At 39.1% G+C, this 27,867-nt stretch overlaps 1 protein-coding gene across 3 annotated transcripts; it reads left to right on the top strand.

Moving 5' to 3' along the window:
* Nucleotides 1–672: 672 nt before the first annotated feature.
* On the top strand, nt 673–27,648 carry MANSC1 (MANSC domain containing 1). 3 transcript variants are annotated; one of them, XM_077170089.1, is made up of 5 exons: nt 673–1,131; nt 11,384–11,574; nt 14,823–15,142; nt 18,039–18,179; nt 25,357–27,648. In XM_077170089.1, the coding sequence occupies exons 3-5, from the start codon at nt 14,920–14,922 to the stop codon at nt 26,268–26,270; spliced, it is 1,278 nt and encodes a 425-aa protein (XP_077026204.1). In that variant the 5' UTR covers nt 673–1,131; nt 11,384–11,574; nt 14,823–14,919; the 3' UTR covers nt 26,271–27,648. The 3 variants fall into 3 exon arrangements, with proteins under 3 accessions (XP_077026204.1, XP_077026203.1, XP_077026205.1); XM_077170088.1 differs by lacking the exon at nt 11,384–11,574 and having other exon boundaries at nt 674–1,131; XM_077170090.1 differs by lacking the exons at nt 673–1,131; nt 11,384–11,574 and adding an exon at nt 1,230–1,335.
* Nucleotides 27,649–27,867: the final 219 nt, after the last annotated feature.

The raw sequence follows: 27,867 nt of genomic DNA, 5'->3' as shown, positions 1-27,867 counted from the left end.
TGCCTAGTTCTTTAGGCTTGAAAGCTCTTCCAGGCTGACTAGGGTGGAGATGCTGGCAGAGTTAGACCACTTGCTTGGTTCAGTGTCAGTGGTTTGGTAATGTTACATTGGTTTCTGTGTATGTGGGAGTTAGGGTAAGGAAAGCAGTGATTTAGAAAGCCACTTTTCCCACTGTGAAGTTTTTTTCGGCATTTAATCAACCAATACACTGGTTAAATATTTACTCGGCAAGTATCACGTACTAGGTACTATGCTCAGTCCTGGAAATACAATGTTAATAGCTAGAACAGACATCGTTGTTTTCATCATTATTATCCAGACCTATAAACAATAAATCCTGCAGAACCCCAAACGCCTTCCTTGAGGCTTGACTTGCACATAATATTTAACTCAAGACTTGCCAGTCGTAACTGAAGTACCTTCATGCCTCCAACGTTCGAAATAGGTATAACAACTCCCATAAATATGTCCCAAATATAATGCAATGGAAACTCAGAAACTTCAAGACAATGCTCTTAGCGGTTTCTTCTGGGGAGGGGAACTATGAGACCAGGAAAAAGAGAGTGGGAGGCATTTACTTTTTACTGCAGACATTTTTGTGCTGTTTTGACTTTTACCACATGCATACGCATTGGCTCCGGTATCCTGGCTCCGGTATCCGCGAGGCGAGAAAGCGCAGCTGCAGAACCTCCCGCAGCCACGAGGACTGCGCCCACGTCTCCTGCCGGTGCCCACGCCCGCGGGTCCGCAATTCGGTTGAGTGGGGAGGGGACGCGGCTTTCTCGCAGACTCTGCTGCAGCCGGGCGCCTGGAGCCACCGCGGGGAGGGGCACGCGGCTCCTATGCCGGGCTAAGCACCCCCGCGCTTCATTTTGCGGGGAAAGCAGCTCCAGATTGCAGAGCTCAGCCGCAGAAATGTGCCCTCCCTTCTGCAAACTTTCGGCGGCTGCAACGGAAGCCGGAACTTGCTAATCACAAAACCCTCCGACGGTGCGGGAGCTGCGCAGCGTCCCGTGCCGTCCTTGCCGAGACCCTCGCCCGGCTTCGCTGGTTCTTCGCCGCGAGTACGACTGACCTGTGCCCGCCTTCGGAAGGCAACACGGAACCGGGAATAGTTCTGCTCGCCTCCAGGTAAGGGATTTTCGCCCGCCGCTCCAGATCCGCCGTGGGCAGCCTACGCACCCGCGAGAAGATCAGGTTCCCTTCCTCCTAGGGGCGAGGCTCCTCCACCGCACCGGAGCAAAGGAACGACCAGGCTGGGGTGAATAAGGACTGAATAGACCTTGCGTCGCTGCAGTATCCCGAAGGGTATCTTTCGGGTAGGCTCATATCATGGTAGGCTCATATCATGAGTGGCACTGGCTTCGCGTTGTCATCAGAAAAAGGGGCAGAAGAATAGTTCAGTGAGCGACATACATTTCCTCAAAGGAAATGAAAATGTTCCATTTTTTTTCTTTCATGGTTTGTCTCCTATTCACTATTGAATCTGGTAATTGTATAATACAATAGGGGGTTGTGTGTACAATTATAAAGATCTTTATAGGTTAAACTATGCTGGGAGTAAAGTAATTTCCACTATTTGACATAGTTATGTATAAACGCATTTTAGTGACTGTGCTAAGCAGGAATTAAAACTCAGGTGTTTCACTCCCACCTGTAGTCCTCTCATTCAACAGGATGTAACTGGACTTTGGACCTTTAAGGTCTAAATGCATATCAAATAATAATGGGTTAGAAGAATCAGTTCACCTAATAATTGTTTTTAAAAAGATAAACTCTTCAGTGCTTCTAGCAGCAGTCCTGGTGCTGTAAAGTTGCTTCATACTGAAAACACAGCTCCTGGAAGATTCCCTATCCCATTGCACTGCTCAGGTTTCTTTACGAGAGCTTGAGGAAGAACTATGTCAGAATCCACTCAAAGTAAAGTATTGGCCTTATTTCCTCTTTGTTTCCCTAGGATTATAAAAAGAGAGTTGCAAAATGTGAGAGCGTAATAAGTAAGTTGTGCACTGGGATGCTTAACCTGGGAAGTTATGGATACCTAAGGTGTCCATGGATAGAATTCAGAAAATCTGAATTTTCTCTAGCCTCAAATTAAAAGGTAGCATTCCTCTCAAGAGGAATGTAGGCAACAAGCCACAAAGTATTAGTGGTACCTGTAATTTGCCACCAGTAGGAATCACAGATACTTTCATATCACATTACTTGTTGCAGATATCTCCAAATATCATTTACAGTCAATGCTGCTTAAAAATTGTGGCAGTTATTCGACATGCCACTTGTCATTTAATAGGTTATTAAAGAAGCATATATTACATCACGTTTGTTTTTGTTTTTAAACTGAAAGTGAAATAATCATGGAATTTATCTCATTAGGATTCTTGTAAAGATTAAATGATAAATGTAAAGTGGTTAACAGAGAGACTGGCAGGTGAGTACCATTCAATAAATGTTAGCTATTTTATTATTCACAGAAGTTGGACATAATGTCCATAGTTTACATTAGAGTTCACTCTTTGTGTTATACAGTTCTAAGGGTTTGGACAAATGCATAATGTCATATATATGCCTTTACAGTTTCATACAGAATATTGTTTCACTGCCCTAAAATGCCCTGCGCTTCACTTGTTCATTGCTTTCCCTCGCCCCCTCCCAAAGCCTTACCCCTTGTGACCAGAGATAGTTCTTTTTTTTTTTTTTTTTTTTGTATGCTATATGTTGGGGTCACATTTCATTGTTTTTCCTGAAAAAATGACTATCCCGTTATTGTAGCACCATTTGTTGAATTTTTTTTTTCTAGGAAGTGCATGGGCCAGGAATTGAACCCTGGTCTCCCACATGGCAGGTGACAATTCTACCACTGAACTATCCTTGCACCCCTGACATAGTTCTTTTTACTATCTCTTTAGTTTTTCATTTCCAGAATATCATATAGTTGGAATCATGTCTCTTCAGACTGACTTCTTTCACTTAGCAATATATGTGTAAGGTTTCTATGTGTCTTTTAGTGGTTTGATAGTTTCTAACTGCTATTATTCCAATGTTTGGATGTACAAAGGTTGTTTATCCATTCATCTATTAAGAAACGTTTTGGTTGTTGCCAGTTTTTGACAATTATGAATAAAGCCACTATAAACATTCATGTGCAGATTTTTACATGGACATAAGTATTCAACTCATTGGGTAAATATGCAGGGTTGTGACTGCTGGATTGCATGGTAAGACTATGTTTCTCTTGGTATTGAACTGCCAAGCTGTCTTCCACGGTAACATTTGGCATCCCCACCAGCAATAAAAGAGAGTTACTATTGGTCTATAACCTCACCAGGCTTTGGTATTGGATTTTTTGGATTTTAGCCATTCCATTAGGTGTGTGTAGTATCTCACTGCTGTTTTAATTTTCAATTCCTTTATCACATATGATGTTGAGCATCTTTTCATAAGCATATTTATCATCTTTTCTCTTATATCTTATGTCTTCTTTTGTGAGGTATGTATTCAGATCTTTTGCCCATTTTTTAATTGAGTTTTTGGTTTTCTTTTTGTTGACTTAACAGTTCCTTGTAGTGACTGTTTGAAAGGATTATGTGCCCTAGAAAAGACATGTTTTAATCCTGATCCGTTTTGTGGAGGCAGCTGTTTATTTTAATCCCCATTCAGTACTGTAGTTTGGAAACTTCACTAAATCATTTCCATGGAGATGTGACACACCCCATTGTGGGCATTAACCTTTGATTAGAGGGACTTGTGACTCCACCCATTCCAAGTGGGTCTTGATTAGTTTACTGGAATTCTTTAAAAGAGGAAACATTTTGGTAACGCTTCAGAGCCACAAGAACCATCCAAAGAAAAATGAATGTGTAGGGGGCCAAGATGGCGGCTTAGCAATGTGCACGTTTTAGTTCGTCCTCCAGAACAACTACTAAATAACCAGAAATAGTACAGAACAGCTCCCGGAGCCACATCAGTGACCAGACACACAGTGTACCCCAGTCTGGACCAGCTGGACCAGCTGCAAGCCTCCCCAAAACCGTGAGTTCCCCAAGCCACGGTGGCCGGCGCCTGGCACCACTCCCCCACAGGCAGCTTCCCAGAGGGAAGGGAAAGAGACTCTAAACTTGGTCAAGGCAGAGTTCCCTCATTGGGCTCACGGAAAAAGAGGAAAGGGGAGGAAACGGAGGCTTTAGTGGCTGTGTTTCTACAGAGACTTGGCAGCCTCTGGTTTCAGCGGCGGGAATTCTCGGGCTGCAACTGCCCCAGGCATAGGCAGAAACGGGCTGCTTTCAGGGCTGTCTCCCATCTATGCCTTCCCCAGGGGAGGGGTGAAGCCCAACTCAGGTGGAATCCCTCTCTCAAGAAATTCAGACCCCAGGGCTTGGCAATTTGAAGCCATTAAAACTAGCCTACAACCTCTCCTCCATCTCCACCACGCCCCCAGCAGGGAGAGCCTTCCAAAGTTAATAGTGCCTCAACATCTTTTGTTGGTGCGACTGGCAGGCAGATGCACCACTTACTGGGCAGGATAAGAAAAACAGAGCCCAGAGACTTCACAGGAAAGTCTTTTAACCTGCTGGGTCTCACCTTCAGGGAAAACTGACGCAGGTGACTCCTTCCCCCTGATAGGAGGCCAGTTTAGTCAGGGAAAACCCGACTGGAGTCTGTAATACCTATGTAGACCCTCCTCAGGGAGGGGAGGGAAAAGGCACCTTACAAGCAGGGCAAGAAACAAGAAAACAAGAACTGAAAAATTATCCTGTTAAACAAAACCTAAGATAGAGGTCCGGAAAAAGCTGAACTGAAGGTCAAAGAACAGATAGACAACAAATTCATCTAGCAAGAAAACCCTAGGTAAGAAAAGTGAAAGCAATTTACAGAATAAACTAATTAAGGTAATTAAATGTCAAGACGCCAGCAATTAATAATAAATCACACCAGAAAAATTGAAGATATGGTCCAGTGAAAGGAACAAACCAATAGTTCAAATGAGATACAAGAGCTGAAACAACTAATTCAGAATGTACGAACAGACATGGAAAACCTCATCAAAAACCAAATCAATGAATTGAGGGAGGATATGAAGAAGGCAAGGAATGAACAAAAAGAAGAAATGGAAAGTCTGAAAAAACAAATCATGGAACTTATGGGGATAAAAGGTACAGTAGAAGTGATGAAAAAAAACAATGGAAACCTACAATGGTAGATTTCAAGAGACAGAGGTTAGGATTAGTGAACTGGAGGACGGAACATCTGAAATCCGACAAGATACAGAAACTATAGGGAAAAAAAATTGAAAAATATGATCAGGGACTTAGGGAACTGAATGATAATATGAAGCGCACAAATATACGTGTTGTGGGTGTCCCTGAAGGAGAAGAGAAGGGAAAAGGAGGAGGAAAACTAATGGAAGAAATTATCACTGAAAATTTCCCAACTCTTATGAAAGACTTAAAATTACAGATCCAAGAAGTGCAGCGTACCCCAAAGAGAATAGATCCAAATAGATGTTCTCCAAGACACTTACTAATCAGAATGTCAGAGGTCAAAGAGAAAGAGAGGATCTTGAAAGCAGCAAGAGAAAATCAATCCATCACATACAAGGGAAACGCAGTAAGACTATGTGTAGATTTCTCAGCAGAAACCATAGAGGCAAGAAGAGAGTGGGATGATATATTTAAATTACTAAAAGAGAAAAACTACCAACCAAGAATTGTATATACAGCAAAACTGTTCTTCAAAAATGAGGGAGAAATTAAAACATTTTCAGACAAAAAATCACTGAGAGAATTTGTGACCAAGAGACCAGCTCTGCAAGAAATGCTAAAGGGAGCACTAGAGACAGATATGAAAAGACAGAAGAGAGAGAGGTGTGGAGAAGAGTGTAAAAAGAAGGAAAATTAGATATGACATACAAAATACAAAAGGCAAAATGGTAGAGGAACGTACTACCCAAACAGTAATAACACTAAATGTTAATGGATTGAACTCCCCAATCAAAAGACATAGACTGACAGAATGGATTAAAAAACAAGATCCTTCTATATGCTGTCTACAGGAAACACATCTTAGACACAAAGATAAACATAGGTTGAAAGTGAAAGGTAGGGAAACAATATTTCATGCAAATAACAACCAGAAAAGAGCAGAAGTAGCTATACTAATATCCAACAAATTAGACTTCAAATGTAAAACACTTAAAAGAGACAAAGAAGGATACTATGTACTAATAAAAGGAACAATTCAACATGAAGAAATAGCAATCATAAAATTTATGCACCGAACCAGAATGCCCCAAAATACGTGAGGCAAACACTGAAATGGGAAATAGACACATCTACCATAATAGTTGGAGACTTCAATTCCCCACTCTCATCAATGGACAGAACATCTAGACAGAGGATCAATAAAGAAACAGAGAATTTGAAAATTACAATAAATGAGCTAGAATTAACAGACTTTTATAGACTATTACACCCCACAACAGCAGGATACACCTTTTTCTCAAGTGCTCATGGATCATTCTCAAAGATAGACCATATGCTGGGTCACAAAGCAAGTCTCAACAAATTTTAAAAGATTGAAATCATACAAAACACTTTCTCAATTCATAAGGGAATGAAGTTTGAAATCAATAATAGGCAGAGCGCCAGAAAATTCACAAATATGTGGAGGCTCAACAACACACTCTTAAACAACCAGTGGGTCAAGGAAGAAATTACAAGAGAAATCAGTAAATATCTCGAGGCAAATGAAAATGAAAACACAACATATCAAAACTTATGGGATGCAGCAAAGGCAGTGCTAAGAGGGAAATTTATTGCCCTAAATGCCTATATCAAAAAAGAAGAAAGGGCAAAAATGCAGGAATTAACTGTCCACTTGGAAGAACTGGAGAAAGAACAGCAAACTAACCCCAAAGCAAGCAAAAAGAAAGAAAGAACAAAGATTAGAGCAGAAATAAATGAAATTGAGAACATGAAAACAATTGAGAAAATCAATAAAACCAGAACTGGGTTCTATGAGAAAATCAATAAGATTGATGGGCCCTTAGCAAGATTGAAAAAAAGGAGAAGAGAGAGGATGCAAATAAATAAGATCAGAAATGGAAGAGGAGACATAACCACTGACCTCACAGAAATAAAGGAGGCAATAACAGGATACTATGAACAACTTTATGCTAATAAATACAGCAATGTAGATGAAATGGACAACTTCCTAGAAAGGCATGAACAACCAACTTTGACTCAAGAAGAAATAGATGACCTCAACAAACCAACCACAAGTAAAGAAATTGAATCAGTCATTCAAAAGCTTCCCAAAAAGAAAAGTCCAGGACCAGACGGCTTCACATGTGAATTCTACCAAACGTTCCAGAAAGAATTAGTACCAATCCTGCTCAAACTCTTCCAAAAAATCGAAGTGGAGGGAAAACTACCTAATTCATTCTATGAGGCCAACATCACCCTCATACCAAAATCAGGCAAAGATATTACAAAAAAAGAAAACTACAGACCAATCTCTCTAATGAATATAGATGCAAAAATCCTCAACAAAATTTTAGCAAATCGAATCCAGCAACACATTAAAAGAATTATACATCATGACCAAGTAGGATTCATCCCAGGTATGCAAGGATGGTTCAACATAAGAAAATCAATTAATGTAATACACCATATCAACAAATCAAAGCAGAAAAATCACATGATCATCTCAATTGATGCAAAGAAGGCATTTGACAAGATTCAAATCCTTTCCTGTTGAAAACACTTCAAAGGATAGGAATACAAGGGAATTTACTTAAACTGATAAAGAGAATATATGAAAAACCCACAGCTAATATCGTCCTCAATGGGGAGAAACTGAAAACGTCCCCCCTAAGATCAGGAACAAGACAAGGATGTCCACTATCACCACTGTTATTCAATGTTGTGTTGAAAGTTCTAGCCGGAGCAATTAGACAAGAAAAAGAAATACAAGGCATGAAAATTGGAAAAGAAGAAGTAAAACTATCACTGTTTGTAGAGGATATGATACTATATGTCAAAAACCCTGAAAAATCCACAGCAAAACTACTAGAGCAAATAAACGAGTACAGCAAAGTGGCAGGTTACAAGATCAACATTCAAAAATCTGTAGTGTTTCTATACACTAGTAATGAACAATCTGAGGGGGAAATCAAGAAACGAATCCATTTACAATTGCAACTAAAAGAATAAAATACTTAGGAATAAATTTAACTAAAGAAACAAAAGACCTATACAAAGAAAACTACAAGAAAGTGTTAAAAGAAATCACAGAAGACCTAAATAGATGGAAGGGCATACCGTGTTCATGGATTGGAAGTCTAAATATAGTTAAGATGTCAATTCTTCCTAAATTGATTTACAGATTCAACACAATACCAATCAAAATCCCAACAACTTACTTTTCAGCAATAGAAAAAACAATAAGCAAATTTATATGGAAGGGCAGGGTGCCCCAAATTGCTAAAAGTATCTTGAGGCAAAAAAAACAAAGCTGGAGGTCTCACGCTGCCTGACTTTAAGGCATATTATGAAGCCACAGTGGTCAAAACAGCATGGTACTCGTACTAGATATATTGACCAATGGAATCGAATAGAGTGCTCAGATATAGACCCTATCATCTATGGACATTTGATCTTTGATAAGACAGTCAAGCCACCTCACCTGGGACAGAACAGTCTCTTCAATAAATGGTGCCTAGAGAACTGGATATCCATATGCAAAAGAATGAAAGAGGACCCGTATTTCACACCCTATACAAAGTTAACTCAAAATGGATAAAAGGTCTAAACATCAGGTCTAAGACCATAAAACAGTTAGAGGAAAATGTAGGGAGATATCTTATAAATCTTATAATTGGAGGAGGTTTTATAGACCTTACACCTAAAGCAAGAGCACTGAAGAAAGAAATAAATAAATGGGAGCTCCTCAAAATGAAACACTTTTGTGCATCAAAGAACTTCATCAAGAAAGTAAAAAGACAGCCTACACAATGGGAGACAGTATTTGGAAACGACATATCAGATAAAGGTCTAGTATCCAAAATTTATAAAGAGATTGTTCAACTCAACAACAAAAAGACAGCCAATCCAATTACAAAATGGGAAAAGGACTTGAACAGACAACTCTCAGAAGAGGAAATACAAATGGCCAAAAGGCACATGAAGAGATGCTCAACGTCCCTGGCCATTAGAGAAATGCAAATCAAAACCACAATGAGATATCATCTCATACCCACCAGAATGGCCATTATCAACAAAACAGAAAATGACAAGTGCTGGAGAGGATGTGGAAAAAGAGGCACACATTCACTTTTGGTGGGAATGTCAAATGGTACAACCAATGTGGAAGGCAGTTTGATGGTTCCTCAAAAAGCTGAATTATAGAATTGCCATATGACCCAGCAATACCACTGCTAGGTATCTACTCAGAGGACATAAGGGCAAAGACACAAACGGACATTTGCACACCAATGTTTATAGCAGCATTATTTGCAAGGAGATCGTTACAGCCAAAATGTCCATCAACAGACGAGTGGTTAAATAAACTGTGGTATATACATACGATGGAATACTATGCACCTTTAAAACAGAATAAAATTATGAAGTATGTAACAACATGGATGGACCTTGAGAACATTATGCTGAGTGAGACTAGCCAAAAACTAAATGACAAATACTGTATGGTCTCATTGATATGAACTGACATTAGTGAATAAACTTGGAATATGTCGTTGGTAACAGAGACCATCAGGAGATAGAAATAGGGTAAGATATTGGGTAATTGGAGCTGAAGGGATACGGTCTGTACAACAGGCCTGGATAGAAAAACTCAGAAATGGACAACACAGTACTACCTAACTGTAATATAATTATGTTAAAACACTGAATGAAGCTGCATGTGAGAATGATAGAGGGAGGAGGGCTTGGGCATAAATGAAATCAGAAAGAAAGTTGTTAAAGATTGAGATGGTATAATCTAGGAATGCCTGGAGTGTATAATAATAGTGAAATGTACAAGGTACAATTTTAAAAATGTTTTTACATGAGGAAGAACAAAGGAATGTCATTATCGCAGGGTACTGAAAATAGATCGTAATTAATATTTTGAAATGTCACCTTCTGTGTGAGACTAAAGCAAAAAATGTTTATTAGCTACAAAATTTATATTTTGACTAGTGCATTTCCTAATATAACTTATGTAGGTAGTTCGATTGAACGCCATAAGTACTTGGAATCTCAGGTAGGACATGAAATTTTGATGGTTTGTCCAGAGTGATGCCCCGATGAATCCCAGAGTGATTCTATCAGTGAGTGGAAAAGTATTTGCAAAGCCCTCTTTGGGAAGTGGTGAGAACGGGGAGAAATTCAACTTCCCCAAGTTGAATTCTTGATATTCTCACAAGCAGTGTGGACAACCAAAGCTATAGTCTGAGCCCCCAGTCTTGGGGTTTGTTCATATGAAACTTAACCCCACAAAAGATAGGTCAAGTCTACTTAAAATTTAGGCCTAAGGGTCACCCCCAAGAGAGCCTCTCTTGTTGCTCAGATGTGGCCCCTCTCTCCAGCCAACACAATGAGCGTTCTCACCACCCTAACCCTCTCTAGGTGGAACATGACTCCCAGGGGTTTGGACCTTCCTGGCAACGTGGGACAGAGATCTTGGAGTGAACGGAGACTCAGCATCAAGGGATTGAGAAAAACCCTAGAATGAGCTGAGACTTAGCATCAAGGGATTGAGAAAACCTTCTGGACCAAAAGGGGGAAGAGGGAAATGAGATAAAGCGTCAGTGACTGAGAGATCCAAACAGAGTCGAGAGGTTATCCTGGAGGTTATTCTTATGCATCAAGTAGATATCATGTTGTTATTCAAGATGTAATGGAGAGGCTGGAAGGAACTGCCTGAAAATATAGAGCTCTCTTCCAGTAGCCATGTTTCTTGAGGATGATTGAATAATGATACAGTTGTCACAGTGTGACTGTGTGATTGTGAAAACCTTGTGTCTGATGCTCCTTTTATCTACCTTGTCAACAAAGGGGCAGAACAGATGGAATAAAAATAAAAATAGGGGGAGCAAATGCTAAAATAAATTTAGTTTAAATGCTAGTGATCAATGAAAGCAAGGGGTAAGGGGTATGGTAGGTATAATCTTTTTTTTTTCTTTCCTGTGTTCATTTTATTTGTTTTTCTGTTGTCTTTTTATTTCTTTTTCTGTATTAATGCAAATGTTCTAAGAAATGATGAATATGCAACTAAGTGATGATATTGTGAATTACTGATTATGTATGTTGTTTTATTTTGTTTCTTTATTTTTTTAAATTAATAAATAAATTTTTAAAAAATGTTAAAAAAAAAAAAAAAGAACCATCCAAAGACCTTTTGGATGATGGAGACGAAGAAGGCAAATGTCCAGCTGGAGCTTCATGAAGCAAGAAACCTACAGAGAAAGCTAGTAGACATCTCCATGTTTGCCCTGTGCCTTTCCAGTTGAGAGAGAAACCCTGAATATCAATGGCCTTCAAATATCAAAACCCTGAATATCAAAGAACCAAGGTATCTTTCCCTGGATGCCTTAGATTAAACATTTCTATAACCTTGCTTTTATTTGAACATTTTCATGGCTTTAGAACTGTCAACCTGCAACTTAATAAGCTCCCCCTTTTCGGGGGGGGGAGGGGTGTATGGTCCAGGAATCGAACTGGGTTCTCCCACATGGAAGGTGGGTATTCTAACTACTGAACTACTGAGCTCCCCTTTTAAAAGCTGTTCTGTTTCTGATATATTGCATTCCGGCAGCTAGCAAACTAGAACACTTGTTTATTTTGGAAACAAGTTCATTATGAAATACATGTTTTGCAGATTTTCTCTTCCAGTCTTTGGCTTGTCTTGTCATTGTTGTGACAGTTCTTTCACAGAACAGGAGTTTCAAATTTTAGTGAAGTCCATCTTCTCAGTTTTTCCTTCCCTTGATCAGGCTTTTGTTGTTATATATAAAAGTCATCACCATATTCAAGGTCACCTAGATTTTCTCCTGTGTTATCTTCTAAAAATTTTGTAGTTTTGCATTTCACATTTAGACCTATGATCTGTTTTGAGTTACTTTTGTGAAACATATAAGGTCTGTGTCTACATTCATTTTTATTCATGATATCCAGTTCTTCCAGCACCATTTGTTGAAAAAACGATCTTTTCTCCATTAAATTGCCTTGGCTCTTTTGTCAAAAATCAGTTAATAGGGCGGGCCACTGTGGCTTAGCAGGCATAGTTCTCACCTGCAATGCTAGAGACCCTGGTTCAAGTCCTGGTGCCTGCCCATGTTAAAAAAAAAATCAGTTAAGTATATTTGTGTGAGTCTATTTCTGGGCTTTCATTGATCTGTATGTCTATTTTTTTTGCCAATACCACTCTGTCTTGATCACTGTAGCTTTGTATAAAGAAAGCTTTGTAGACTTTGTAGAAAGTCTTTAAATTGGGTAGTGTTAATCCTCCAACTTTGTTCTTTTTCTACAATATTGTGTTGGCTATTCTTATTTTATTGTTTTTTCTATAAACTTTACATTGGCCAAATAACTTGCGGGGATTTTGATTGGGATTGTTGAATCTATGAATCAAGTTGGGAAGAACTGACATCTTAACAGTATTGATTCTTCCTATCTGTGACAAGGAATCTTGTTCCATTTTTTAGATCTTCTTTGATTTCTTCGATTAGTATTATAGATGTTCTCTTTTATAGGACTCCAGAAACTAATCAAGACCCACCCAAATGGATGCCTCCAGCTAATCCAGTTTAAGAACCACTATTGATTAAATCACATCTCCAGGGAGATGATCTAATTACTGTTTGAAACATACAATACTGATTAGGGATTAGAAGAAACAGCTGTCTTTACAAAATGGGATTAGGATTAAAATACGGCTTTTCTAGGGTACATACATCATTTCAAACCAGCACAACAGACATATTTGTTTTTTAAACTGTTTTGATAATTATATTTTAGTATAACTGGCATATTAGTTTACAGGCTGCTGGAATGCAGTATACCAGAAGTATATACTGACTTTTATAAAGGGGAATTTAATAAATCATAAGTTTACAGTTCTAAGTTAGTGAAAGTGTCTAAATTAAACCACCAACAAGAGGTTATTACCTTCACTCAAGAAAGGTCGATGGGTCAGGAACACCTTTGTCAGCTGCAAAATCACGTGGCTGGCATCTGCTTGTCCCTTGCTCTTGGGCTCTGAAGCTCTCAGCCTCTGTTCCTTTGGGGGTCCTCACTTTGCTTCTCTGGGTCTAGCTTTCATCTCTTGGCTTCCCTTGGCTCTCTCCAGTTCCTGGCTTGTGTAACATCTCATGGCAATGTCTGCTGGCTCCAAGCATCTCCAAACATCTGTGTCTCTGTTCTCCACGTGACCACATCTTTGTAGCTCTGCTGTGAAGTTTCTGTCGGTCTGAGACGTCTGTCATTTCTGTCAGCTATGTTGTTTCTGAGGTTTCTCCAAAATGTTTCCTCTATTAAAGGATTCCAGTGAACTAATCAAGACCTGCCTGGAATAGGTGGAGTCACAGCTCCATCTAATCAAAAGTCACTCCCAAGGTGGGCCACGGTAGCTCAGCAGGCAAGAGTTCTCACCTGCCATGCCAGAGACCCGGGTTTGATTCCTAGAACCTGCCCATACAAAAGAAAAAAAGTCACACCCACAATTGGGTGAGTCACATCTCCATGTATGTAATCTAATCAAAAGCTTCTACATACAATATTGAATCAAGATTAAAAGAAAAGGTTGTTCCCACAAGATTAGATCAGGATTAAAACATGGCTTTTCTAAGGTACATAATACTTTCAAACCGGCATAACTGGCTTCCTTTGTAATCGTATATGTTTCATTTTATACATTTTAAAACACTTCTCCCAGAAGAGATTCTAAGTTTCACCAGACTACAGAAGGGATTCATGACCAAAAAAGGTTAGAGAAGCTGTGAATGTCTGCTCTAGACCACCATTTATATTCTGGAAATGTCAGGGTGCGTAAGTTCATTTGCTGCATCTCTTTGTCAGTTACCAATAGTGTTAGTGTTATACATCATGTGACTTTTGTGTTTTTAGGGGTGTCAGAACGCTTATTCCTGATCTTTACCTCAACTGAACAAAAATATTCTCGTGCTAGCTGACTGTTCCTTAAAGTGAGATTATTCGAGTTTTCCGTCTCTGGTAAGAAGATAATTAAGGAGAGGTAGCAACAAGAAAAGCAGCCTCAGCTTCCTCGTTATGAAATGCGGAAAACAGTAGCTTTTTTGCAGAGCTGGTATAAGGTTTAAATAGGGTAATATATGTAAATTGCTTAGCATAATGCCTGCCACTCAGTAGGTGATTTATAAATGCTAGCTATTATTACTGAGAAGGAAATATGTTCAGTAATCACTACACCATCAATTAGTTGAGATTTTATGTTCTCTCCCCTCTTTTGTTTGGTTTGGAGAGGCAAGAAGAGGAGAGATTCTAAAACTCAGAAGCAGGCCGACTATTTTTTACCTCTTCCTTTATAGACACTTGTCAGCTTTTAAGCATTAATGAGATATTATCTGTGTTGTGCTTACTAGTTTTTAGTCAAGTTTTGACTTAGAGATTGTTTAAAATCTATCTGAAAGATAAATGAATAAAAAGTGCTTGTTCATTTCTATGCTTTTATGAATTGTGTTTTCATGTTCTTATTGACCTGAACAAAACTGAGTGTTTCATCCTTATTTTTTAAAAGACACAAAAACTTGTCGATAATTTTCCTATTTTCAATTTTTGTTCTAGAGAGAAATTCCATCTCTGTACACTCCTGGAAGCAAACTAAGACCAAAGGGAGAGTCATCCTTGACGTTCGAAGACTGAGACCAAACTGAAATTTAAAATGTCCTTCAGGGAAGAATGGAGTTTGACTTACGCTTTTGCAGTAATTTGTTTCCTAACATTAGGGCTGTCCACCAGTCAGAATTGCCCCACTAAGAGACTAGAAGATGTTGTCATTGACATCCAGTCATCTCTTTCTAAGGGAATCAGAGGCAATGAGCCTATATATACATTGATTCAAGAAGATTGCATTAATGCTTGCTGTTCAACAAGAAACATATCAGGTAAATACTAATCTCTTGGCATCTGTTCATGCCGTGTGATGTGTGACAAATAGTTGATTGATGTGGCTGAATAGTTATACCATTGATTCTCAATGAAGTAAAAAGGTGGGTGACAACATCACTGGGGGTATACTTATCCACAGGTGTGGTCTTCCCACCCCTCCGCTAAGCTCCAGGTTACTGATGAGTGTTCAGAGTGTATCCTTCAGGTCCTTCAGATGACTAGGTAGAAAAGGGATCGAGAACTCTTATGTTATGATCAAACAGGCATCTAGATTACTGAAAACATCCCTATTTAAATGCTTAGCCACCACCATCATGGGGTTTTGAAGTACACTGTGATATCACAAAGAACATTCAAACAGGGAAAGGGAGTTGAGACAAAAAATTCTATATTTCATCCCATAGGAAAATCAACATTTGATCTTTAAGCGGAAACACAAAACTCCCCTTCATCTCCCAGGCAATGGTCACAAAGCTACTGGCCACTAGACAGTTGCTTTAGGACTCTGAGAGGCATGGGAATTTGTTTAGGCTGACCCATTTGCATGTCGCAGAAGGGAACTAAAGCCCAGAGGTTTGAACCATGTCTTTGCATATTTCAGGCTCCAAATCCATGAATTAAAAAGGGAAGTATACAGCATAGCATGGGAAGAATGAGCCTGGGAGTTGGAGAAATCTGCCACATGCCAGCTCTGCCACTTGTTTAACTATTTGACCGAACCAATTAGTTTTGCTGCATTGAGAAACCACCTCGAAACTTAGTGGCTTAAAACATCGGTCATTTATTTAGTTCATGATTCTGTAGGTCAGCAGTTTAGGCCAGGTCGCCTGTTCTCTGTGGATACCCTCACATGCTCACAGCTACCCACAAGTTGACGAAGTGGCTGTTTTTAGGAGGTATCTAGCTGTCGGCTGTGTATCTTCATTCTCCTCAGTGTAGTCTCTCTTTCTCCAGCAGTCTACCCTAACCCATTTCTTTTCCTTTGCAACAAGATTTGTAATAAATTTGATGTAGCCATCAATAAAATAAAAAAGGAAGTATATATCTAAGTGGAGCCATGATCTTTTTTTTTTTTTTTTTTTTTTTTTTTTTTTGCGTGGGCAGGCACCGGGAATTGAACCCATGTCTCTGGTATTGGTAAGCGAGAACTCTGCTTGCTGAGCCACCATGGCCCATCCCATGATCATTTTTCAATTTTGTCTGTGACCCTGCCCTAATTCTCTAAATAAAAAAAACCCTAATTTGTTTTTTTGTAACGAACTTGCTAAGTGGTAGAGATAAAACAGTGAATAATATGGACGAGGCCTTGCTGTCAAGGAGCTTTGAAGTGCTAGTAAACACTGGACTATTGTTTCTCACTTGGCCTTCTAATCAACTAAATCAGATATATATTCTTAGCTCTTTACTTCTATTTCTTTCTATAGTGGTCTTCTCAAAATGGATATTTTATTGTAATAATAATATGGAAATTATAGAGATCTAATTTAAATTTCTAGTTTTTCTATGAGTGTTGACATCAACATTTCTGTGAAGTAGAAACATCACCTGCAAACAGGACTGAATGCCATAAGCATGGGTGTTTCCTGGCAACATAGGAAATCCTGCATTTCTCCTCAGTTGCATAGTGACAATTTAGTAAGAACTGAGACTTTGTTGCTTTATTCTAAAGCAAACACACTATTGTTACTTTATTGTAAGCAAGAGTACCAACAGGTTCAGATAATGGCTCTCAAACTTTTTATCACTTGGTTGGCAATAGTTTGAACTCTTTAGGGTTCACCAACCATTTTGATAATTTGTGATGACCAGAGACTCTAGGGAAATATAAACACAAAAGACATAAAATTTTGCATGTAGTTAGGGAAGCTATAGACCTCTCTTTATCTGTGTTCCAAAAAAGAATGGTATTGCAGAATTCCCACACTGTTGAGAAGGGAAAAGCTAGAGTACTTCTCTTGTTACCTGGGTAGTAGAGAGATGTCAGGATGAAATCCTGGCAGAGGTGCTAAGTCTTTTTTCCTAGGGGAGAATCAGGGTTGAGGAGAAGTAGTAATGCTTGGTAGACCATTGTAATAATTAGTCTATATGTCCCCATGACCTTCAGCCAGACTGAGAGTATACTCATCCCTATTTCAGTTCAAGGGTCATAGGCCAAGACTTGAGACTTGCTCACTAACTGAGGCCAATGGCATCTCTAGGCCATGATGAGTAGAGGGAATAATTTCTATTGTACAGAGGAGGAAGAGAAAAAGAAGAAAAATGGGAATTAAGAGTGAAAAGTGAAGAAGGAAGGAAAGTAGAAAAGCAAAAATGGTACAGAAGAGGAAAAAGTAGGAAGGAAGGACCAAAAGAAGATATGTGCTGTTAAAAATACAATGATAGGCTTTCTGTTCCATAAGCTACTGAGATCCTTTGTAGAGGAAACATGATATGTTATGATGATTACTTTATTGACCTGCCCCCCAAGAAAATCAGATACTATGGATTTATGGGTGTCTGGGATTCCTTCAGGACACAAGAGATATAGCAAACTGTTAGGGTTAGAGCCATTTCTTAAAGTTCAGCTCAGTTGTGAGTGATGTAAAGATTGCAAAGTCAGTATTTGTGTATGTTTGATGGATATTTTAGTAATGGGAAAGCTTATTTCTAAAGAATTCAGTATGCTATTAAAAATTGGTCTCGCTAAAGGTTACATTTCAGATTTTTTAACCCAATGTCTTTAAAACTTGCTTTAAATGTTTAAACAAAGGAAAAGGAAGTGATTCAGCAGTCAGCAAGCAAATGAACAAAGGTGTTTATTTTGGACACCAGAATAGATGAAGTTCTTCCTGCTTGCTGTACTCTTTAGAAAATAATATTACAGAATAATGCTTACGAAACCTTTCTTTGCAGGGGACAAAGCATGTAATTTGATGATCTTCGACACTCGAAAAACAGCTAAACAACCCAACTGCTACCTGTTTTTCTGTCCCAGTGAAGAAGCCTGTCCACTAAAACAAGCAAAGGGACTTATGACTTACAGGATAATTAGAGGTAATTTAAAAAGTTAGTCTTGTTCTCTTGTGATTGGAATTATTTAAAGATATGGCTTGAAAAATTTTCTACAAAAGAGTCTAAAACTACCAAAAGGAATCATAAATATAGAAGCACATGAGGAAAAGCTCATGATTTAAACTTCAATTTATTAAACATTTTTTCAGTGAAAGGCCTCTGAATGATTGCATATCTTTGTGTGTTTTGTTTTTGTTGTTTCACCTTCATAAGAGATGCCAGACCTTTTTTTTTGCATGGGTAAGCACCAGGAATTGAACCTGGATCTGGTATGGCAGGTGAGAACTCTGCCTGCTGAGCCACTGTGGCCCACCTTACACAGACCTTTTATAAGAATATTTTTGACACACCTCTTTAGAACAATGTCAGCAGCCCTGAAATAAGTTTAAAAATCTCCAGGCTATCATTTTTGAAAGGTTTTAGGGCCATATGAATATATAAAATTGTAGAATGTTTGCTATTAAGTTAGTTATTTTATAATCATACTTGAAATCAAATTCACTGATTTTGTTGTCTAGATCTATAGGGGCATTTATTCAACAAATATTTATTGAGCACCTACTATATGCTGGCACTTGAAATACAGTCTCTGTGCTCATGGGTTTTACATTCTAGTTCAGAATACAGAAAATAAACAACATTTAAAATTAAATAATTATCTGGATATATCTTGGTGAGATTTTGTCTTGTTAATTTTTCATAATGCAGGATGAAACACTTTCAGTCTCAAATTTTCTTTTATTTAAGTTTCAGAAAATTCTTGTCACTATGACCTTGATTATAAATACTATTGTTTATTTACTTATTCAACAAATAGGGACAGTTATTTAGCATCTGCCACCTGCCAAGCACATGTTAAGCCCTGAAGATACAATACTCAACATGAAAAATAAGGTTCTCACTTCTGGAACTTAATGTTTTAGCAGGAAGAGCGACAGTAACCATAATAAATAAATGATCAGGAGGATTAGAATGTAGTCATAAGTGCAAGGCAGAGAGTTGAGATAAGACAATAATGTGAACAGGGGAAGCATCTGTGAATTGACTCCCAAGCTGAGACTGAATGTCAGGAAAGAACCAGATGTGAGAAGATGGTGGGAAGAACCTTCAGGCAGAGGACATAACCTGTTCCACGCTCAGGACATAACCTGTTCCACGCTCAGGACATAACCTGTTCCACGCTCCTATGGCAGAATGTTGGACTTGCTGGAAGAACAACCAATCCAGTGGTGCTAAGACATAGTAAGCCAGGCAGAGAGTGATAGAGAAGTCAGAAAGGGTGAAGGAGTCAGATCATTTGTAGCTTTGTAAGCCAGGAAGGGGCATTTTTATTGTCGGGGTGTGAATGGGAAACCATCGAAAGCCTTTAAGGAGGCATGTGGGAAAGTTTTGGGTTTTTTAATGCAATGTTATTGTGATATATTCACATACCATATAATCATCCAAAGTGTGCAATCCGTGGTTCACCGTATCATCATATAGTTGTGCATACATCACCACAATCAATTTTTAAACATTTTCATTACTCAAAAATAAAAATAAGAATAAAAGTAAAAAAAGAACACTCAAAACATCCCATACCCCTTATTATCCTCCCCCCATTATTTTTTTGTTTATTGTCCTTTTTTTCTTACCTGTCCATACACTGAATAAAGAGGTGTCGACCACTGGATTTTCACAATCACACAGTCACACTGTAAAAGCTATATAATTATGCAGCCATCTTCAAGAATCAAAAATACAGTTCATCAGTTTCAGGTACTTCCCTTTAGCCACTCCAATATACCGTAAACCAAAAAGGATTTCTATATAAGGCATAAGAATAACCTCCAGGATAACCTCTCAACTCTATTGGGAATCTCTCAGCCACTGAAACTTTATCATTTCATTTCTCTTCCCGTTTTTGGTCAAGAAGGCTTTCTCAGTCCCACAGTGCCAGGTCCAGACTCCTCCCCAGGAGTCCTGTCCCACATTGCCAGGGAGATTTACACCCCTGGGAGTTATGTCGCACATAGGGGTCAGTGTTTTAAAGATGATTTTTCAAAGCTCATTGGGACTGTTCTGTTATAGTGGACATGACGAAGATGGGGCAAGATCCAGAGAAAAGATGATGCAGTTGTGGACGAGGAGGTGGAGAAAGGTGGACATATGGGCTGTGTCAGGGCTATATTTGACAGGACTTACTGATGTAGTAGATGTGGCAGGTGACGAAAGAGAAGTGAGGAGGCCCCATCCTGGTCTTTGGCTTGAGCAGCTCGATGGAGGGTGGCACCATTTAGTGAGTTGAGGAAGATTTGAGGAGAAGCAGTTTTAGGGTCAGGAAGTGGATTCGAATCAAGAATTCTCATTTGACTGCATTAAGGATGGGGTGCTTTGGGGAATGAAGCTACCCAGGGCACCTGGACACTAACTGCTTCGTCCCCTGGGAAAGGGTATGTCTGAGTTTTGTTCATGAACCACAAAAACTTGATGTATCAAACATTCCCTTAAATAGGAGTATGAAGCACAGGTTATTTGTGTAAATTCTTCTTAAATAGTGACATAAGCTCAAATATAGAAAGACCATGGCACAGTACAAACTAGGCTTCTCAGAACACTTAAGACCTTACCTTGCACATGACGTCATGCCCTCCTTCAGGGCCTTTGGAGGCTGGGCTCGCTGCTCTGTTCTTTGTGGCCTCTTCACTTCCTGTGTGTATATGTAATCTTGGCTGAAAACACTGGGAGCCTATGGCGTGGGTGCGGCTTTTCCCTGTTCTTCTTTGATCACCAGAAATACTGCAGAACCTGTTAGACACTTGGGGGTATCCAGCAGGAGCTGGAAATCCTCATCGGAGTTTCCAAGGAAAGGTCAGGCCTCAAAACTCAGATTTGAATGTTTCTTCTTCTCCTTGAGAAGCTCCCCTAATTTAAACGTTGAACCATTATATTTCACCTCTATCGTCTTACTACCTGTTCATCATTCTGCCCTCTCTTCCTCTTCCGTTGTTGACGGTTTATGTCTATAGTCTATTTACTATTAAAGCAGAATATTGAAGAGATTATAGTTAATTGATCTAGTAATTCTACTTCTGAAAAATCTATACAAAGGGAACATCATCAAAACAGGAAAAAGCTATTGCCACGAAGCCCTGTCTTGTATGAGTTTTTAGGAAGAGTTTAAAAAGTGAAGAACTAAAACTGCTACAAATCTCCAAATGCCAGTGAGTTGTTGGGTAAATTATGATGGATCCACTTGAGGGAATACCATACTGAAATTAAAAATATGTACTAGGTATGTAGATATTTCTTTTTAGTCTCCAGTGTCTTCAAGCAGCTAGAAGGAGACTGAAATGGTGGAACTGTAACCCATACCATACTTTGAAATTTGTATAAAACTACTTGTTAAAATGTACTTTGAAATTTGTTTATTGCTTTCTTGGATATATGTAATATCTCACAATTTAAAAAAAGTTTAATATATATATATATTAAACTTATATATATTATATATATATATATATATATGTCTCCAGCCATTTCCCACTACTTCTATTTGTCACTCTGGTTGAGCCACCATCATCTCTCACCTAGATTATGATAAAGACATCCTAACAGATCTCCCTGCTTCTACTTTTGCCCCCCAACAGTATTCAGTATGTTCAATGCAGAAGCCAGAATGAACCTTAAAAAAAAAGTCATATCTAAAATATGTAAAGAACTCTTACAACTCAACCACAGAAAGACGAACAACCCAATTTAAAAATGGACAAAGGATTTAAATAGACATTTTTCCAAGGAAGATATGCAAATGGCAAACAAGCACATGAAAGATGCTTATCATTAGCCATCAGGGAAATGCAAATCAAAACTACAATGAGACACCGCCACATACAAGATGGCGATAATAAAAACATTGGAGGGATGGAGCAGGAGTGGCAGGATTTTGTTTTGGGGTGATGAAAATGTTTTGGATCTAAATAGAGGTGGTGGTTACACATCATTGTCAATATACTCAAGATCACTGAGTTGTTCAACATTAAAATGGTTAATTTTATGTTATGTGAATTTCACCTCAATAAAAAATACATATATTTAGTAGGAATTAACAATTTTCACGTAAAGTTCAGGTGAAAAAAAACATTCGGTTTTTCAATTACATTAAAACTTTTTTTTTAACTTTAAGGTATATGAAAATAATAATAGTTGCTAGGATATGATGATATATATTATAGTTTTGTTTTCTGTTTTACATAATGCTTCTGTAATATTATTGTTTTTAAAATGCATGTATAAAAGAGGGAGTGTGTGATAAAAATTCTCTCCAGTGAAGAGGGGACTTGGCTAGGACAAATAAACCTTTTTGAAGGGAGAAAGTGAAGGTAAGGAAGAGGAAATAGAATGAAACAGTTACTGTGGCAGCCACCAGGGGGCGTAGTCATCTGAATGCTGGTTGGTCACCTTCTAAAGGCAAAGTGGAACCAACCCTAGACATAGCATGCAGTGGACTGTTTATACCTGCAAGATGTTTACACATTATGTTTGTAATTCATGGGATGTCTATGAATATTTCTGTGTTGATGGTTTGAGATGGCCTCATTAAAAATGAATATCTGCCTCTTGTTTGGACTGAAATTAAATGATCTGTTTGGTAGGTTGTTTCCAGGTAAACTCTACTTCTTTTAACTGACTGCTATGTACAAACCAAAAATTTTGAAGGTAACAGTGAGCTTGGTTCTTTTTATTTATTTATGTATTTATTTATTTTGCTGCTTTGTAGTATATCATTTCTACCAAGGACTGGAAAAATAGGGGAATTCAGAAATAGAGGGCAACAGTGGCTAAGTGGCAGAGTTCTTGCCTGCCATGCTGGAGTCCCAGGTTTGTTTCTCGGTGCCTGCCCATGCAGGGGAAAAAAAAAAAAGAAATAGAATAAATTGGAAGTCTGTGTTTGCTCAGCTGGTTTCGAGTAATCAATAGTCCCTAATTCTTTTCACTCAGTGAAATCACTTGAAAATGAAATTCAAGAGTTGAGGGCGCTGGGCTGTCTCCCAGCTCTCTCTCTGGCTCTGTGGCTTGTCTCTGTATGACCCAGGGAAAGCACCCAGCCTCGAGTAAATGGAGCAGGTGTGGAGGCCCTCCAGCATGGTTCTAGGATCTCTGCCAATAGATGGATCTTAACAAGAATTGGGACTACTACTGGCATTGCTTTATTTGTGAGCTTACATGCTTGAGAAAGAAAACAGCTGTTTTGACCCTTGTTGTCAACAGCCGTATTTAAGTTCTAATTTCACACACAACACAGAGCGTTTACTTAGTTTTGTTTTTTAGCTTTAAAATGAAATCTGTTGAATCCTGCTCTTTTTTTTAAATATCTGTTCCTCCCTAAAATTGTAGATGCTGTTTATCTCCGGAGGATACTATACCTAGGAGTAGATTATCACTCTGTAGTGAAAACTCTGTCCTTCAGCATTGTTGAAGGAAAGAGGAGTAGTTGGGATCCATATCCTACTTAGACTAGAACACATTATCCAGGAGCAGGGGTCGGCGCACCGTTTCTGTAAAGGGCCAAACAGTACATATTTTAGGCTTTTCAGGGCTGTATTTTAGGCTTCAGGGGCCCTACAGTTTCTGTAGTATCTGCTCACCTCTGTCCTGGCAGCGTGAAAGAAACTGGAAATGGTACTTAAATAAATGAATATGGCCATGTGCAAAAAACACTTTACTTATAAGCACTGAAATTTAAATTTCATATAATTTTCAGATATCACAAAATATTGTTCTTTTTTTTATCTTTCTCAACTATTTGAAAATGCAGACACCATTCTTAGTTGCAAGCCATACAGAAACAGGGGCAGGCTACATTTGACCATAGGTCATAGTTTGCTGCACTCTGTCCAAGATGGATTAAGAGGTGACAGTTCACAAGGACTTCTTAGGTCCTCTAAGGATGTAGGCAAAAGATGTCATTAATATGAAGTTGCTGCTGTGTTTTTTTGTTAGGAGAGAGAAAAGTGAGGTAGGGGGCATCGAGGAAGAAAAGGGGAAAGGGGGCAAGGGAGAGCAAGCCAGTGAATGCTAGGAAATTCCTCTGCTTCTTTCCTTGTGTTTTCTGCAATTCAGATCTAAGTGAAACAGTTGGCTGAGTAACAGTGAGCAATCCAAATTATCATTCTCTGCACAACTCTTTTCAAGTTAAACAGTGATCAGGTATGTGCGATTAAGCAAAATTCTGAAATTTGTACAAGAGAAGGATTTGAGACTGGTTCCTCTTCAGCAGGAATCAGACTGATGTTCTGCTTTTTTAGGTCAGCGATATGGCCAAATTTCTAGCACATCATGATTTTAGACATTGGTCCCCTTTGCCCTCATAACCTAAGATATCGACTTTAAAATTCTGGTCTCTAAGAGTCCAAATCAAATCTCCCAAATTGTATCCCTTCTCTGAACGCGGTGCCGAAACCATATACCCCTGGTTCTTCAGCTAGCAAATGTCATCAGCCTTCTGCTGCTGCCTTGACCTCAGGGCCCTCAGACAAGGCGAGACCAACCCAGCTCCCTCTTCCTGCTGACTGTCAAAGACCACCCACCCAGGGATACCACAATCTCCTAATCATGTTGCCTCATTTTCCCACGTACTCATTCTCGCCTGTCTGCCTCAACTCCCTGCTATGACAGCTTTCCGAATGATTACTTGCTTCCCCAGGTGCCATCTCAGTTGTGGTTGCTGTGTCCTGTAGAAGCTAGTGCTTCATACCAAGCATTCTCCCTTCCTGTCCCCTTCCTGCCCACGTCACCCTGGCCCAACTTTCTTCCCTGGCCTTGATCGGTCAACAATCCTCATCTCCATAAGCCTCTTGCTACCCAGGCCGAGTTGCTCTTTGCTTCTCTGTTCTGCTGCTCCCACCTCCCGCTGAATTTGCCTCATCCTCCTCCACACACTTCTGTTCTCTTCTGTCCCGTCCCTCTAAAAATAAATCGCTGTATCATCTGGGTAGAGAGTTAGTGTTAAGGGATTCTGACGTAGCAATCTGTATTTTTCCATTTGGCCCACATCTCAATGAAATAGCAAGCATCAACAGTATGTGAACTTATTGAACAAGCTGATACATTTGTAGTTTTTAACCGACCTCAGCATTGAAATATTTAAGGCTTCCTCTTATTTTCTTTACATTTTCAGATTTTCCACCTGTGACCAGCACTGACCAGCCAAGTCACAAGTTATCCCAAGAAGATCCTCTCTCACGAGGCCTGTCTTCACAAGCAGTCCCTTCCATGCCCACTTACCTGACAAATTATTCAAAGCCCACATTGGGAGATACGCTTTCTCGGAAGGTTGGATCCTCCAATCACTCGGAGAAGCTATCCAGGATTGATCAGACGACTACACAGTTCAAAAAAGACCATGCTCAGAGTTCACAGTTTTCCCCAGAACAAAAAATAGCTCATCTGTTGCCTAAAAATGTGACTGCCTTCCTTACTACAGTGGCTCCTGCTTCTCCACATACCATCTCAGCTACTCCAAAGCCAGCACTTCTTCAGCCCTCCAGCCCTGGAGTGAAACCTGTTGTAACTTCTCAACCACTGGAGGCTCCTACACCTCCCTCTGAAGCAGCCCCCTCTTTTCAGCCTCCCACAGCTCTCATTTCTACAATATTTACCCATGCTGTGGTCACTCCCCGAGCTGGCACTACAACCACAGTTCCAGCTACCGTCTTCCAGGCACCCACAGATTTAAAAGTCACTCTGGAAACAGGGCCCTCTAGAAAAACCCCTAACCCGTCTTTGAACAAAGAGGGTGCTCCCGACTCTGCTACAGTTCCTTTGTCCAATGTGAATTCCCCCACCATGAATGAAACTCCTTCCCAGGAAAATGGAAAGGCCAGTCCAGGTGGTTCCTCACTGAACAGTGTTCCAGAAAGTCGGCATGGCCTTCCATTTGAAAAGTGGCTCCTTGTTGGGACCCTGCTCTTTGGTGTTCTGTTCCTGGTCATAGGCTTTGTTCTCTTGGGTAGAATGCTCTCGGAATCCCTTCGCAGAAAACGTTACTCACGACTAGATTATTTGATCAATGGGATCTACGTTGATATGTAAGGATGGAACTACATGTCTCATGAATCATTTAGCAACTCGTAGCCCAAATGCATGCTTTCTGCTAACTCACCCATCTTAGCAGGAGGTTGTATTTTGAACAGAGGAAAATGCCCCCTACCACTTTCTGTTTGTGTGTTTTTTGAGGAGAGGAAAAAGGGATCAAATTAGGCAAAATGAGTGCCCTGTCTCTACAATATTAGCCGTAAACAAAGCTTACCTAAAGTGATAAAGTATAATTTTCGTATATGGTGAACTCAACTGCCTTTATGCGAGGCAGAATGGCTAAGACTTCTATAGTCAAATTCATGACTATTTCTGTTTGCAGATCAAGTCCACTATCTATGATATTAATTCTAATGGGTTCACTTTCTTTTTATGAATTCCAATAAAACTTATTCCAGATGTATTACCTTCCAATTAAACATTTGAATACATCTTTTATTACTCAGAAATATTTTTGTGACACATTCAGTTGGATAACTTTCAGTTTATTCCCATCAGCAAAATGATTATATGATGAAAGTATGTGTTCCTAGTTAAAATGACAAAACCCTTTTTCCCCATTGTTGAGAAAAGGGTTTCCTTTGGGAGAATTCTAGCACAATATTAGCTACATGGAGATAGTGATGTCTGTTCTGATGAATAGCCAAATACAGATTGGGTCTGTTATACTTAACTCTTTTTTTTTTCCCCACAAAACAAATAATGTAGACATTTTCTAAATTTAAACTTTACAAGTTTAAGATGTAAAAATATTGATAAATCCTTAGCTAAACTTGACCATCAGTCAACTTTAGCTTTATATTTGGAGCAACATTAGCAATAATATATAGTAATATGTAGCAATTAAGATTATTATTAAATGATTAATATCCTAAAATTTGTATTGGTTTGTTTTTTACATTTGAGAAATGCTCTCAATAAAGTTTGCCAGAGAAGTTGCAGGCGGGGTAACTGAGAGTCCCGAAGTCCTCCTGGGGTCAGTTGATACCTCACCTCTCTGGACTTCTGTTTGTTTATCTGCAAAACAAGAATATTGGTCCCTTCCAGTTTTTTAGAGAAAATTGGAATTCAAATGAGAAGTTTACCAAGAGAGCGCTAGAGGGCAGTAGCGGATTAATAAGTCTGGCAGTGAAGACAAATATGGGAAATGACAGAAATGGACTTTTCTCTTTCCTTCTGCCCCTCCCACCTCCTGTTCCCCACCCCCTTCCCCCTTTCCCAGGTTTACACTAAGCTCATAAAGCATGTTAAGAGGAAAGCTGGTCTGTTGAAAATACTGCTTTTCATAAATTTTCCAATTTGGCTTGACACAAATCTCCAAGGGGTTTACATAAGCTTAAGTAGGTTGAATCAATAAAACCTTGAATCCATTTAATTTAACAAGTAGTTTTTTTTTTTTTCTTTTTTCTTTCTTCCACATGTAGGCCAGAATCAGATTAGTAACCAAGTGCCTTGGAATTTTTAACTTTCTCCTCTTTGTTAATGGATTTGGATGGTAGAAGTAAGGCTTTCTGTGAATGTTTGCAAAGCCTTTCTCCAGGTTTTCTCGTCTCTCTGTCCATCTTGGTACAACCTTTCTTGTGACGGAAAAACT

The sequence above is a fragment of the Tamandua tetradactyla genome, chromosome 7 (genome assembly GCF_023851605.1).
Source record: "Tamandua tetradactyla isolate mTamTet1 chromosome 7, mTamTet1.pri, whole genome shotgun sequence".
NCBI classification, from domain to species: Eukaryota; Metazoa; Chordata; class Mammalia; order Pilosa; family Myrmecophagidae; genus Tamandua; species Tamandua tetradactyla.
This window is presented reverse-complemented; position numbering and strand designations above follow the sequence as displayed.

Bases quoted from the DNA above. Each gene is read 5' to 3' on its own strand.
- MANSC1 (XM_077170089.1), top strand. From the start codon at position 14,920: ATGTCCTTCAGGGAAGAATGGAGTTTGACTTACGCTTTTGCAGTAATT. The intron at 15,143-18,038 runs GTAAATACTAAT...CTTTCTTTGCAG, and splicing joins TTCAACAAGAAACATATCAG to GGGACAAAGCATGTAATTTG. The intron at 18,180-25,356 runs GTAATTTAAAAA...TTACATTTTCAG, and splicing joins GACTTACAGGATAATTAGAG to ATTTTCCACCTGTGACCAGC.